Here is a 15814-nt window from a genome sequence, read left to right on the forward strand (position 1 = left end):
TACCAAAAAGCTGCAGATTTAAAGTCACGGATCTTGCAGTTGTGCAGTTTAACTTGCTATTCTTACAACCCCACTGGTGGTCTCCTTCCTCACTCAAACAAAAATTTCTTCATCTCTTCACTTCTTTGAAATTTCCTTCATCCCAGAAAGAGGAATTTCTTCAAACTTTTGGTCATTCTAAAACTGCAATGCCCTCGAATGCATGAAAATAATAACAACCCAAAACTGAGGAAATAACGATTTCAACAGTTTGAAAGATTGGTAGATGGAATCATCCATGAGTGGTCATTGACCGTGGAGGCAGGTAATCTGAGAAGCAGAATTTAGACTGGATGTGACAGATAACAAACACAAAGACCAGCAGAAAAATTCAGAACAGACAAAGATTTAAGTGGAAAACAAGAGCACTCATTGTGACTTCATTCCACCACCTCAGAAATATTGCAAAACTCCGTCCTACTCTCACCTTGCCAGATGCTGAAAAACTGGTTCACGCCTTTATCTCCACCAGAATCGACTACTGCAATGCACTTCTCATTGGAATGCCCAACAAACATCTTCAAAAACTCCAATACATACAGAACAGTGCAGCAAGGATTCTGATGAGAGTTCGAAAATATGAACACATTACACCCATTCTTCAATCACTGCACTGGCTTCCCGTTTCTGCAAGGATTGAATACAAGGTTTCCCTTATAACTCACCAATGCATCCATGGAAATGCCCCCCTTTACTTAAAAGAACTACTTACCCCCCTAACCTTAACACGGTCTCGACGATCTACAAATGCAAATCGTCTCCTACTTCCCAGGACCAAACTCAGCACCATGGGTGATCGGGCCTTCTGTTCTGCCGCCCCGCGTCTATGGAACACCCTCCCAGACCATTTGAGGGCCCCACAGAATATTGAAAATTTTAAAAAAGGACTTAAGACATTTCTTTTTAATAGAACTTATGGATTCTAATTAATTTTATAGGTTTCTTAATTATTGTTTGACTTGCTTGTTTTAATTGTTGTTTTAATATGTGTTTTTTTCCCCCCACTTTTTTAGGATGACTCATTTTGTGTCACTTTGAGATTTATTTTAAATGTAAAGTGCGTTATAAATTAAATTTATTATTATTATTATTATTAAATAGACAAAATTTCACAGAGTGTTGTTTTCACCTAAACTTAAGTAAGACTATTAAGTGAGACTGTCAATGCTTTGCTTCATGTGTAATTAAAAAGTATTTTGCATTATTTTGCCACAGCTCAACTGTCTTTTATCATAAGAACATAAGAACATAAGAAATTTACAAATGAGAGGAGGCCATTCGGCCCATCAAATCTCAATTCTCTTATGCGTAGCGCTGTAAAACAGTGCTGAGACAATGACTTGTCAGGCCTCAATTACAGAAACAAAGAGGCATTAATCGGGCTCCTTCATAATGAATAACTGGTAAAGAAGATGCAAAAAATTAAGACAACCCCCCACCCCGGAACACTTTAACTTACCATGGCTGCATCCCATGAACACTGAACACTTCATCAAGTGTCCCCAGATTTACATTGTGGCCATCATAACTATGTAACTATAATAGGTTGTATGGGGGGTACACATTCACCCTTGAGTACACCATCTTAGACATAAACAAATGTAACAATTTGGTAACAATACACACCAGTGGGGAGGGACGTTACCCTGCTGAACAGCATAGACCAGCATAATGCCAGTTGGTTATACCAGCATATATTGTGTTTTGAAGCTGGTGGACCAGCATTATTAATGCAATATTGTTGATGAACCAGCTTCACGTGCAGGTAGGTACACTACGCTTTGCATTGTTAAAAACTGCAATGCAATATGCAATGTACTGAGAGTTAGTGGGGCAAAGATACTTACGCAGCTAGGAACCTTGCTTTCTCAAGTGTGTCCATTTTTAGCTCAGAATGCAATCCTTCGCATAAAGTGAAGAAATATTTTTGGGAAAAATATCTTTCTATTTCAAATGATTTCGAAGAAGAAGAGAAAGAATGTCACGCTTGTATCCGTAACGGACTACAAACCCCGCCGGTGCCGCGCTCCAGATGGGCTCGCCGTTGTCCGCTCGCGGGATTTCTCGCGGTATCACCGCGTGGCTGTCTAGCGGCGCTGGATGCTGGTGTCACCGGCGAGAGGAGAGCGGATGAGGGAGACCGGGACTTGCCGTGCGGACGGAGCCTTAAAACAGTGGCGTTCATCCTGCGATACTGACAAGGGATTCCAGATATACTGCAAAATCAGCGTGTGTCACTTTTATGTATAATACTATATTTCTCACGGACCTATATTAATTATAATAAACCAGCGATGGCGTTGAAAAGAATTCAAAAGGTTAGTCTTTTTCTTGTTTATTTTTTCATTATTAATTTTGCCCACTTGCTTTGCGGACTAGATAGGTTTTTTATTCATTTTCCGCAATCGGCTGCACTGGATTGGATAAGATAAACATTTTTCTCTAGAAAGGTCAGAAAGAAGAAGGAGGAAAGACACAAAGAGCAGCGGTCAGTGAGCGGTGTGGTGGCACTGGCGCATCAGAGCGACACGGGTTTGATAGCGAGCGCCGTTTTCACTCTAATTTTGCTGTTACTTCACCTCTCCTACCCTGTTACCGGGCGAATTATCGCTTCAGATTACGTTGTTTCGAAGAGGCCGGTGGTGAGTGGGATAAGATACGGAGATTTTTCGCTGGGGGTGGGGGTGTGTTATGAATGACTGAAGGCTGGTGCGCATGCGTGATGGATGACAGCTGGACGTGCCTTGCCAAACACTCAACCCCGGTGTCAACGTGGCCATATATGGAGTGGCAAATGGGGCACTGGGGCGGTTGTGGGTATTTTTAACGGAATTAGCGACGTGTTCGTGTGCCCGGGGCCTTTGGCTGCGGAGGTACACCGTGACAAAATCAGTAAACGATCATCTCATGGAATGATATTCCGCTAGGAGGCCGCCAGCTTGATACAATCCTCCGCATCAACCATGACAATGAGTGAATCCTCCTCATCTAAATTACCCACCGACTGTCCGAAAACCACACTTGACAGCTGTCCCAGAAAAGTGCCTTTGAGTGTATTAGCGTCAGGAACCCACGTGTGTCCGTAAGGTGACCGTACGTAGGTGGATAGGACAGCTAACAGTTGTTGGGTTTTGCAAAACGAACAGTAGCCCATTGTTTAGGTTTTTATATGGGGTGAGTTGGGGGAGGGGTCTTTGTAAATGCACTACTTGCTGTATGTATACATTGATGCTTTTTTGTCCACAAAAAATGAGCTTTCCATTGCTTATACAAGTTCTTTTATGTTGGGTGTATTGTATAAGGCCCAGAGAGAACTAGTTTGGCAGAACTCATGTCCTTATTTTGTTGTTTTGTCTAGTGTGTAGCGAACAATTACAGTTGTTTTTTTGAGGGCTAGAGGAGCATGTGTTATTTCATTATTGCCCTTCACCACAAGCTTCCACAATGTGATACAGAAATAAGATGTTTATTTGTGATTTTATGTAAAATTTTTTGTGCATATTGTATAATTAATCTACCTCGGTAGTCTATTGAGGCATGTTTTAAAATTTAATCTCAGCCCACTTTGGTAAAGTTCCAATGACAAAAATCACTTTAGGTGAACTAATTATTTAGCATTATTTTGCTCTGATGTATTAAGTCACATAAAGTTTAATCGATCTCCATGTTGATGCATAAAAGAGTTTTTACAAACAGTGATTTTTATTTTCTTTTGAAGTTCACCTAAAAATGAACATTAATTGTATTTGTTTTAGTATTTAGCAATTTGCGGGAAGAACTAATCACAAAACAAATATTTTACTGTAAGGAAAAGTAACAATAGTAATAAATCCAGAAGAGATCTGTTTACATTATGAACATAAAACAAATCGTCAAAATGAACAGTGCTGGATTCAGTAATGAGTCTGTTCTAGATATGCTTTATTCATTCCAAGTGAATGTGGAGGAAAGCGAGAAAGGACATGAGTGTAGCATTAAGGATGTAGGAGGCTAGTCATTTTCCCAGGCTCCTGCTTGCAAATGTGCCCTTTACTTGAAATGTACATCCAATTAAGAGAACCTGCCTTATTTGACATGATGCTTGTAATTCTCAATGAATTTGCTTAATTTAAGATACAGTAAACATCAGTTTCTAACTTATTCTACACTCAGTAGCAATATAACACAAAATCTGAGTGAAAATATAGGGGAAATGCTATAGTTCTATTTGCCTTATTATTTCTAATTATTTTTTTTCATTATCTGCTACAGAAATCTTATCTTAACTTCAATATATTAGGAGCTATCAAGATAAGCATTTTTTTCCATATTAATCTCTCATTTTGAATATTGAAACATATTTGGATCAGTATTCTGGAGAGATCTTTATTAATCTTTTTACAATTGAATGTATTCTTCAGTCATAAGTATCACAATAATAATGAAAGAAATGAACACTTTAATTTTTGGCTTCAAATATTTCGAGGTTGTACCCTCCCTCTTGTATTATGTTTACCATGACCCTGCACTTTATAAATGGTAATTGAAAATGGATTGGATGAATGAAAGTATTTCAGCTAATTGTTCGTTCAGGGTTAATGAATTCTAAGCTCATTGGCAATAATAACTAGGGCCCATATTCACAAAGCCCCTTGGTGTTATAAGCTAAAAAGTAGTCGAAAGGACTCCTAAGTCACTAAGACCAATTCAGAAACATTTGCAAAATGGCGGGATGATTATTAAAACTGATTTTTCATTTTTCTTTATCTCAGGCAGATTACCATCTAATTGACATTCGTATATTGATTACATGAAAATAACGTAATAAAACGGACATCATCATTATTTATTGAATTTTATTGACAATTTCAAGATACAGTACAACGATTTCAAATGCTTTTCAAATTATAGTACTGTGCAAATTAAATTCTGAATTGGGTATAATTCAAATACGCTATAATACAGTACTGTACATAAAATACAACTTATTGTAGTTTTGCTGCTGCATCTTGGTGGCTCGTTTTTGGCAGTTTATCAGAAGCTTTGATAAGTCTACATTTGTTATTGAGAGATAATGATTTCCTTTTTCATGTCATGTTTTCTGTGTGCGTAATGTTAGCCTCATGTAGCTAGCCAGAAGCAGATGGCTTTGCGCAAGGCATTAAAGTAGGCTTATCTAAGTAAAGTTAAAAATACAAGAATTGCCATAATGTTCATTTTTTCCATATGTTGTCATGTGCAAAAAGACACTGTAAGCGGACTACTTCATTACTATAAGTGAATTACTTAAACAGCATTTGTACAGGAATGATTCTGTCCCAAGCTATTTGATCCATATAAGCAGTTGATCTCCATAACCATGATCACTATATGCAGTTTCCATGGTATTTGTGTTTATGGGATGTTGCGCCGACATTTTCACCAGCACATACTGGCCTCTCATCAACTAATCCCTGTGGTTATTGCAGGCAAGCTCGTGTACGAGAACTGACGTCAGCCATAGCGACAGAATCTTACTCTTATCTCAGGCTCTTCTCCTAACTAAATGATGCTCTCAGCGACTTTGTAAATTGGTTTTAGCAAAAAACAGTTAGTTAAAAACATTTAGTGTGATTTAGGAGTACTCTTAGTGGTAAGCCCTGGATACATTTTGACCAATACATCTTGGATATGGTGGCCCTTACTCCGGCGTTAGTGCCCTGGTCTGTGGGTCAAGTTGTTGGTATATAACTTTGTATAAATAACATAAACATTCAAAAGTTATTGCACTTTTCTACATGGAAATATAGGTAATTGTTATGAAGTCACTGGGGCCTAAGGGATAACTTGAAGTCTGAGGTTAGAAATCTTGGTGTCTTCTTTATCGTTTAAGAAACATAGCAAAGATTCATTTAATAATGTTGAAAAATTTGATAAGTGGCATATTTATTACTAGTCGCCTTGACCATTGTAATTCCCTCTATGCCGGTTTCCCAAAAATGACCATTAATAAGTTACAAGTAATTCAGAATGCTGCTGCCAGAATATTAACAAGAACGAATTAACATGAATCATGATCATATTTTGCCAATCCTGTATAACTTCCATTGGCTACCCTTATCTTTTAGAACTGACTTTAAGATAAATTTTTTAACTCATAAAGCACTAAATGGGCTAGAGCCTTCATACATTACTGACCTTCTTACCTTTTATACTCCAAGTAGAATTATGCAATCGATCAGCTCTGGACTTCTGTGTTTTCCAAGGGTGAAACGTAAGTATGGTGGAGAGGCAGCTGTTACGCATTATGCTCCAAAACTATGGAACAGGCTACCAGAAGACATAAGTGAAGCAGAGTTGCTTAACACTCTTAAAAAGTTATTAGAAATACATCCTATTAGACTGGCTTTTAAAATCTGTTTATATGTTTTATTGTATTTCACTTGATTTTCTTGTTCTCCTTTACTATTGTTGTATTATTTGTATTATTTGCTTGTGTCCTTTTGCTACCTATGACATTTATTACCTTTTAATTCTCTTTCATTATTATTTTGTGCATTGTATTCTTATGCATTTAATATTTGCTTATTTTTTGACCTTTTACTAAATTCATTTTGTTTGTAGATTCTCATCCCTTCTTCCTATTCTTTCATTGACCTTTTCCTTAGTTGTGTATTTTATGCAGTATCATTCTTTTTTTAATCCCCTATACAAATAACTTTGAACTGCGTTTCATGTATGATATATATAAAAACAGATTATATATATATCAATACAGAGTATTATTATTATTACTTCTACTGTAAGTCAGGAGTCTCCAAATTTGGTCCTCAGAGTGTGCTGGTTTTTGTTCCAGTAGATTTCTTTATGAAGCATTTTGGTTTGATTTTTGCTGTGCCTGAATGAATTGCACAGTTTTCAACACATTGCATCAGTTTAGCTCTTGCTCTGGTATTTACGCTTTGTAAAACCTTGAAATGGGCATTGTTTAAAAAAGGAAAAAAGAACGGTGACAGTTTCCAAAATCTGCTGTGTTTTTCTTTGATTTTTTTGTGAAAGTCAAATAAGAATAAACTACCATTCAGTCTCATTTAAATAACTTGGTTATTCATGGTTATCTTAATTGTTTAAGGGTTATGTATGATTAAGTGGTGAATGAATAAATGGGTGCACTGTATATTATCCAGTGTCATAGTGACTGTGCAGGTAGCACTGTGCTCTCAGGCCACAGTGTGTGCAGTTTCCCCTGGTTCTTCCCCCAGCTCCAGTTTCCTTCCACAGTCTAAAGATGTGGTTTTGTTGAACTCTTACTTCTAAACTCTCTTTGCTTTGTGATTATTATTAATTATTATTATTATTATTATTATTATTATTATTATTATTTGTTGTTGTTGTTCTAGTTATTGTGTGTCTGAGGGGGATAGCCTTGACAATTTTCTGCAATGGATTTGGAATTTTGGGAGAAAAATGGATGCCTTCTGACCCTGATCAGGATAACCAGTTATAAGATGGACAGAATGGATATATGTATTATTCTTTCATTTATTTTAGCTATATGTATTTCTGTATTTACCATTATAGGTCCCCCTTGACTCAATGATTGTTTCAATGTAACTGGAAAAAATACGCACTTCTTTAATTAACCACATCGCTGTGATTTGCGCTGTGTGATTTATACAATTAACAGCTAAGTTAAACGAAAACAGTCAAATAAAGTCAGTTTTAAGCACAGCTGTAGTGAAACCAAGTGTACCCTATAGCTTGTTTAAGCAGCAGGGCTCAGCATCTCTGCTCTAAGCAATCCACACATCGTATGCCACTCCTTTGTGCTGCATGTTAATCAAAGCTATGGCATCCTCTTTCCCTCTGTGGATTTTGCAAGTCTTGCAGAAGCTATATATAGCAATAGGCGAGCACTGACACCATACTAATGCCATGTGCTCATTTCAGTTTTTGGTTCAGGGGTTATTTGTGTAGCTTGGATGAGATGAAGGACTTTCTGAAGGCCATGGCTGATGTTGAACCTTTAATGCAACATATTTGGAAGTGTATTGCTTTCATTCAGCTGCTGTTTAAATTAAATGTCAATGTTTGGATAGCTTGAGGTCAGGTATTCTGGTTCAGGCTTTAGCCTGAATGCTTCAGTTTTGAGCAAATGGATGTGAGGCTTTCAGTTCCCAAGACTAACTTTAGAGGAGGTTTTTCTGGCATTGTGAGCTCTGTGTCATCACAGTGTATTCCTGCAGCCTCATTTTAACAAGCTAGCCTTGAGCGAGCACCTCCATTTAAACACTCCATTGCAGGAATGACCCATAAAGATTTAGATAATTATAGAGCCAATGTATGTTGTTAACTTAAAGTGCAATGTGGGCTGGTATTAGTGTTACAGAAACAGTAGAGGAAGTGGTGCAACTAAAGATGTTGCTACGGATATTCATCCACCCACTCCCTACAAAGACTGAACTGTAATCCAAATAAGGAGGTGTGTAAAGTTATCCAGTTGTCTGGAGCAGTGTGTTCACAGCATGTTCCACTGCTGCCTACGTTTCTAATGGACGTCTAACATGCTTCGCTGTGACAGTACTAGTTTGCCAGGAAATGTGTGTATGTGTGGATATAATGAGTATACCTGTGTTCCTCTTCTGTCTCTAAACGCATAAGAAAAACACAACTGGAAGTGCAGTTTCGGCTCATGTTGCTTGATGGCATGAATAGTTATTAGGGATACGGCAGCAAACATTTGAGGTGAATGGTTTAAAAAATTTTTTGTAAACTGTCTTTTTCATCTCATTAATGAGAATTACTCACCTGCTCTCTCCATGCCAGAAACATTCATAGCTGCCAGCTTTTCACTGCATTACACTCGCTCTATAATTAGCACTGACAGCACTGCAAGCCCTGCAAGTCTCATCTTAAATGATTCAGTGTTACAGTGCAAAATGTATTTTGGGATTCTCACCTGGCCTTTCGTTTGTCGTTTTTTTGTAGGAACTGACAGATTTACAGAGAGATCCTCCAGCACAGTGTTCAGCGGGACCAGTCGGCGATGATTGTAAGTGACTGAGCCTAGCTGAGGGTCCTGGAGGTGTAATGTAGGTCACATGTCATGCCTCAGATGGCTAGCCCTTCTAAAAGTTTATCCTTAAAACTTTCTGCTGTTAGATACTTACAGTATCACTAGGACTTGGAGGCCAACTGTGCCTTTCTAACTCTGAGACGTTGCAAGATGCAAAAGAGTTCCATTGATTTTGGATACCATTTGAAAGGTTAAAATAATGCCAAATATTGGTAATAGATAAATAAAAGCCATGCCTGAACTGATGCTATGATGACCGTATCTAACCCGAACAGGTTCATAGTTCTTACGTTTTCTATATCTTTTTGTTTGGCAGAATGGTTTGCATTTTTTTTTATTTATACATAGAACAAATATACATTTAGTGAAAACCTAGAGTAAAAAGAAAAAACAAAACATTTTGTGGTGATGTGGGAAGTATAAAAGTGAAGCTGAAATGAATGGCTTAAATGAATATGTAGGTAAGAATAGTGACACCAGTTAGATCTGCCCAAACAGGATGTGGTGATGGCTTTTTTCTGTTTAACGTGGTATATCTTGTGTTTTCAGTATTTCACTGGCAAGCAACAATCATGGGGCCGGTATGTAAAGCTTTCTCTGTTTTGTGCGCACAGTCTAAAATGAATGTTAGATTTAGTATTATTTATTATTATTATTATTAGTATTAGTAGTAGTAGTAGTAATAGTAGTAGTAGTAGTAGTATTTTTTACAAACAAAGTGAAGGAAATTGTGGTTGCTATGTAAACATTTCAGAAATCATTGATTTCAATTAATTATTGTTTTAATTTGATTGTTTTTGGCCTTAATTTCCCTCTTTAATTGTTTCTAGAATGACAGCCCGTACCAAGGGGGGGTCTTTTTTCTGACCATCCATTTCCCCACTGATTATCCCTTCAAACCACCAAAGGTGAGACACGAATCCCTGCTCTGATCATGAAGCTCCGGCATCACCAGAGAGACAGCGCTTTAAAATGTAGCGATGCAATTGTAGGTTGCGTTCACCACAAAGATCTACCACCCGAATATCAACAGCAACGGCAGCATCTGCTTGGATATTTTGAGGTCACAGTGGTCACCTGCTCTCACGGTTTCCAAAGGTAAGTCTCTTTGTATTCAGAAGATGTTTTCAGGATCCGTTAAAAATGCTGTACCACAGAAACTGGTTTTACTTTTAAATAGTGTAACCAGAGTGAGCAGTCAGGGTCTAGAGGAGCTTCTCAGATCATTCTCTTTGCTGGTTAACAATTGCAAAGCTACAACACCCTCCACTCTTCGATAAGCAATGAATCTGCCTCATTAAAATTTAGTTCCTGCTGTCACTAGTTGGTAGGGTGATTTTGAGTTGCAAGGTAATAAACTCTTAAAAGAGAGTAACTTGAAAGAAAACACATCATTTTAGCTGTAACTGAAAAGTGGGTACCAGTGTCTCCTCAAGCTTCCATAACTGCATCTATGATTCAAGTATGCATGCAAATAAATCTGAAAAACTTGTTGACGTACAAATGTGCTTTTCCATTGTAGGCGTGGTTTTTCATCTTCTTTTTGATGCCATGCAGACATCCAGCTAGGCAATGGAAGCAGTTGAGCTGAATTATATTTAGATTAGGTTGGTGCAGGAGACAGGGCTACGTCTTCACGCCATCTACTCAGGGGAGACTTAGCCAACAGGAAGTGTTGTCATGGCAGTAGAGATTAAAACAGCATGCTGTATGTAGGTGTCAGATCATTTCAAGATTCAGAAGCCCTGTGCAAGTGTAATTCTGAATCTAGATTACCTAGGTTTATCTGCATTTCTGTGTAGTGGTTTTTTTTTTTTGTCGTCTGTAGTGGTTGAATCCATGACAACCAATAAAGAAAAAGATTAAACACAAATCTTAACATCATAACACTTTTGAGACTGAATGTAGAAAAATAAAACCAAAATTTAAATGCCTTCAAATATGTAGTGCAGCCAAGTATTTCTGTCTGGGAAATCTATCAAACTTCACACTTGGCATCTAAAACAATAGTCTAAAACATCTGAAAGATAAACATGCCGTATAATCTGCTATCTTACATCATTTGCATTTCAGTTCTTTGTTCTGAAAATCATTTACATTTAAATTGTAGTCAAAAGTTACTGTGGATTTGATATATTATGTTTTGGAAATATTATTCAATAATCATTGTTTCCCTACAATGCAGTTCTACTGTCCATCTGTTCCTTATTGTGTGATCCAAACCCCGATGACCCCCTGGTACCAGAGATCGCACACACCTACAAAGTGGACAGGGAAAAGTGAGTGTCTTCTTACTGTGCTGTGGGATGTAGCACAGTGCCCAGGGCATTTCATGCTACACTGTTTTAATGGAGCCAAATTCGATTAATCCCACCAAGGGGAAATCAAACTGGAATGTTGCTGAAGGGAATTGCATTACTTTGAATATTAATTTCGCTCATTCGCAAAATCACATGCTTTTGTGATGGAGAAGATGCTTATTTTTCACTGTTTTGCAAGTCAACATAATGTAGAGTCTGTGTCCTCTGCAGATTTCCAAGTATTTTTCTAATCTTTCTGGATATCAATATCCAGTAAATGAATTCCTGATCTGTCTGTCAATACATATGTTTAGGTTTCCAAAGACCTTCTCCTGTAATATTTGTAAGATTTTCATTTAAAAGACATCCTAAGTCCTTTGTGTTACAGAAAAGTAAAGAATCGTGAAATGCCTCATTTGGATTTGTATGTGAACACTGTGTTTCACATATTAGGAAATTGATATTTCCATGAAATAAGAGTGTACTAAAATTTAAATTGGTATTGTGGTAACATTCCTACTGCAGTAATCAGGAAGAACACAGTGGAACAGTATGATAAAATTGTGTACAGTACATATCATGGTTCATATGATTATGAACTATGGTGTAACCATATTTTTTTTTTTTGGTTTCTTCCAGGTATAACAGACTTGCCAGGGAATGGACGCAGAAGTATGCAATGTGAAGCTTTTGAAAACTGCAAAAAAAAAAAAGAAAAAAAAAGAAAAGAAAAACATACATACACATACAGGAAAACAAAAACATTTTGCTTGACATGAGCGTGAGTGTTGGGGAGGGGGAGGGGACAAGTGAACTGCATCACCAGATTGAAGACGGACAAAGAGAGAGACGCAGTCTGACTGGAGCGCGCCATTGGCCGTGAGCCACGGGGGTCAGAGGTGCTGGGCTGGACGGCCGCTGCCCAGTGTCGCTGTGGAGAAGGAACAGGCCTCATCTCTAAGCGTGCCCGGCCGGCGCCCTGCTTTCAGGGACTATCTTTTACTACTACTGCTACCCTTCCTCTACTATTCTACTAGTATCACTATCATCAACATAATGACCCATGGTTACTGTTTTTTATTATTGCTATTATTATTGTTGTTGTCGGTGTAATGAAGATTATGCTACTGAATGCTGAATATTGGGTTGAGAAGTTGAGTCTCCGAGGCTAAACACTCCTTTGACACGGTACTTTCTGAGCCCCCCCTCCGAATGTCTTGTGTTTCTGTACGCATAAGAGTGCAGTGGCCGTTTGCCGTATTAACCTTGTTAACCTTCTCCCGGGCCCCGTTCTGTCGAGAAGAATCAAAGTACGGAGAGATTCAATCATGGTCAGCTATGGCAATTTTCCTTTTAAATTTTTAATTTGAAGGGTATTTTGAGGCAGAATTCTGTGGACCTTCCTGTGTACGCTTGTACGTAGGTGGACCTCACGGGGGGGTTGTGCTGTGACAGATGTGTGTTTTTTTTTTTTCTCCCCAAGTGAGGCACAATCAGGGTTGGTCTTCGACTATGAACAAAAAAATGGAGGACAGGCTGCGTCCCAGCGCAGAAGACACTTTCTATCTTGTCTCCCTTCTGCCACGAAAGAATCATCTAAGTTTCTAGTTGCAGTGTGTCTCTGTGACCTTAGTCCTGGTAGAGGGGAAGAAACACTACTTAAGGTGTAACTGGATCCAGTGCAGCAGTGCTCAGCACAGCCTTAAAGGGGGCAGCTTCCTGGCTACTGGCTGCCAGGCTTTGCCCATCACTAAGACTGAGAAGCTGGCACACAACTGTTAAATACATACTTTATTCCCGACCTCTCCTTTGGTGTGAGACGCAGACCTGTGTTGCATGGCATGCAGAGGTGCTGGTTCATTTCAAAAGTATTCTGAAATACTGCAGCTGTATTCAAGTAGTGTGTGCAGGGACCCAGCTCTGGGAGGGGACCCCTTTTCAGCCTCTCTGTTCCCACTCTGCAGATCCTGGTGTATGTGTGTGTTACACTTGTGGAGTTTATGGACATTTATGATGTCCTAAAAGTCAGCTGTCCATGTACTGTTTTATCCTGCTTTGCGAAGACCTTGAAGAAACTGGAAAAAGAAACACTCTAACAAGGCTTTAATTTTGTTTTCTGAACAATTTGAAGTGTAATGGTTTTCTCCTTTCCGGTCTGAAGCTTGATCAAAGACTTGGGCCAGACCTTTTTACACTAAAATTCAGTATTCTTTTTTTTTTTTATTAGTTAACTGTTCCACTCTGGAGCTGATCTAGCATTTTATCATTCTTGCGTTTAGTTCTGTCCCTTATTTTTGCAAAGAAATCACTGGGTGTAGTGCTGAACTCAGGGTTGAAATTTAACGTGGAACAATGTTCTATCCCTTTAAAAGGTTAATGCAATTATTGATGGGCTACAAAAAGGTTTTTTGACATATTAAACTGCAAGATTTTCAAGCACATTTTGAAAAGCGAATAGCCTATTTTAAAACAAAATTGACTATTATATGAGTATTGGTGAAAAAATTATACTTAAGTGTAATTAATGTAGAAACAATGAGTGGTCTAGGCATATATATTCACCTTAAATTTCGACGAAACCCACTTAAACGGTTTTGACACTGATAGTCTGCAAAGGTGTACCTAAGCAATACAAACTAGATGTCTACTGGTTTTAAGTGTTAACTCATGAATGTAATACACTAGTTTTCAGAAAGTATTCAAGCTAAATTCCTGGAAATGTGATTGATCTGCCCCTACTTCTTTCAAATGAGTGCCCGATTGTACTACTTAAACAAAACTGGTGCTACTGTTCTGTTATCTCAAGCTCTTTTTTTGTCAGTCTGTTTGCCACTGTGGTTGGTTTCAGGTCTTTTGACATTGGGACATCTATTTTCTCAATAAAAGTCAAAATGAGACTAATGCAGACGACCTGTGGTCTAGTGAACTGCAGGGCAGACCGGCATCTTTCACTCAGACGTCAGCAAGGTGTGGCAAACCGCTTGCTGATGGCGGTAAGGAGATCTGCGCTGGAGATGTTTCTCTTTGTGGTTGGTGATTGACTAGTTTTGAGTAGTTCAGGCAGCTACAGGGGCCCAAGCAGCCTGTTAAAAGCATCTAAAGGCCCCACCACCCTCTTTCACATGCTTGTGTCATTAGCCAAGATTAGGTTTCAATCCACCTTTTCTCAAGAGCACATGTTCTTGCCATGTGATAAATTAAGGCTACGATTTTGCAACACAGATAATTTAAATACATTTAATATCCTACTACGGCTTTGCACAGAAAAATAATATCACTATATTGGCACCCCATGGTAGTCTGTAATGCTTTTGAATGTATCTTTTACACACAAGTGTTTTTACAGCAGGGAAGAACAATTGATTGTGGATGTATTGCGTTAAAACACTGGAATGGTTATAAACTGTAGCTAAATTCTTATGCTTTTATATATAATTATTTATTTGTTTTTTGTATGTGTCTTCCAGTTGTTGGCTTGAGTGCAAGCAGCCTCGTTCATGACCTTTTTCTTTTTTTTAATTGCTTTCTTTTTCCCACTAAGTGAAGATGGTGTATATCTCATTGGGATGTTTTGTGTGCTCCAGTTCATCAGCATGCTGTGCACATTGAAAAAAAGTAACTTGTTTACAGCCATACGCAAGATTTCAGGGATTTACATTACGATTCATACGCCTGTCTTGACACCCTTGGCAAAGTTTTAGCCTTAATTTGGTTTATCCTACATATGGATATTGTGAAATGTCAACTAGGGCTTCATCACTTTTTCCATCAAAGGGGGAAACTACAATTTCATGTCAGCAGGAGGGGGGCATTCAGCGTAAACATCGCCCTCCTTTACTTACACCAAAACTTGCTAACTTGAAATGCTAGATACCTCCCGTTTTAAGATACTTAAACGGCTTACTGGTCTTAACAATGCTATGTGTCTGTTCTGAACCCTCTCCGCCCCCCCCCCACCCCCACCCACCCAGTACCACCAACACAACTTCCCTCCCAGTGCATTCTGGCTGAGAAGAAAGTCCAAGGTGTCAACACTGAATAAACAAAGCTCTTTTTGTTGTACAAGTTGTCCGAATGTTATTTCAAAAATATGATGATGAGTCCACAGCGAATCTGGACAGTGAAGTGCGAATGTAAGTGATATTAGTTGCACTTTTCTGTCCAACTAAGTAAATAGGGGTATACATTTCTTAGATTCATAAAGATAAGCACAAACTCATTAATTGGGGCAAATTGGTTTCAGATAGAAAAAGATTAATAGGTCCAAATGAAACAAAAAGTTTTTAGTAACCTTTAACCAAGCCAAAAAAAGTCTTGAAATAAAACTTAAACTGACCATTGAGTCTTTTCAGTGGAAGCAAATAGTGAAATAGCTGGGTGTCCTATACCTATTTTAAATGGGGAGAAACACCCAATTCTCTTGTGCATACAATATGTCTCA

General features: G+C 38.3%; 1 protein-coding gene across 1 annotated transcript; it reads left to right on the plus strand.

Annotated features, from left to right (window-relative positions):
• Nucleotides 1–2142: 2142 nt before the first annotated feature.
• Nucleotides 2143–14274, plus strand: ube2d4 (ubiquitin conjugating enzyme E2 D4). The gene is made up of 7 exons (XM_023838496.2): nucleotides 2143–2357; nucleotides 8986–9049; nucleotides 9623–9654; nucleotides 9904–9981; nucleotides 10066–10171; nucleotides 11259–11352; nucleotides 12013–14274. Exons 1-7 carry the CDS (start codon nucleotides 2334–2336, stop codon nucleotides 12056–12058), a joined length of 444 nt encoding a protein of 147 aa, XP_023694264.1. The 5' UTR covers nucleotides 2143–2333; the 3' UTR covers nucleotides 12059–14274.
• The last annotated feature ends 1540 nt before the right edge of the window (nucleotides 14275–15814 follow it).

The sequence above is a fragment of the Paramormyrops kingsleyae genome, chromosome 2 (genome assembly GCF_048594095.1).
Source record: "Paramormyrops kingsleyae isolate MSU_618 chromosome 2, PKINGS_0.4, whole genome shotgun sequence".
Lineage (NCBI taxonomy): Eukaryota > Metazoa > Chordata > Actinopteri > Osteoglossiformes > Mormyridae > Paramormyrops > Paramormyrops kingsleyae.

Bases quoted from the DNA above. Each gene is read 5' to 3' on its own strand.
- ube2d4 (XM_023838496.2), top strand. From the start codon at position 2,334: ATGGCGTTGAAAAGAATTCAAAAG. The intron at 9,982-10,065 runs GTGAGACACGAA...ATGCAATTGTAG, and splicing joins ATCCCTTCAAACCACCAAAG to GTTGCGTTCACCACAAAGAT. The intron at 11,353-12,012 runs GTGAGTGTCTTC...GGTTTCTTCCAG, and splicing joins TACAAAGTGGACAGGGAAAA to GTATAACAGACTTGCCAGGG.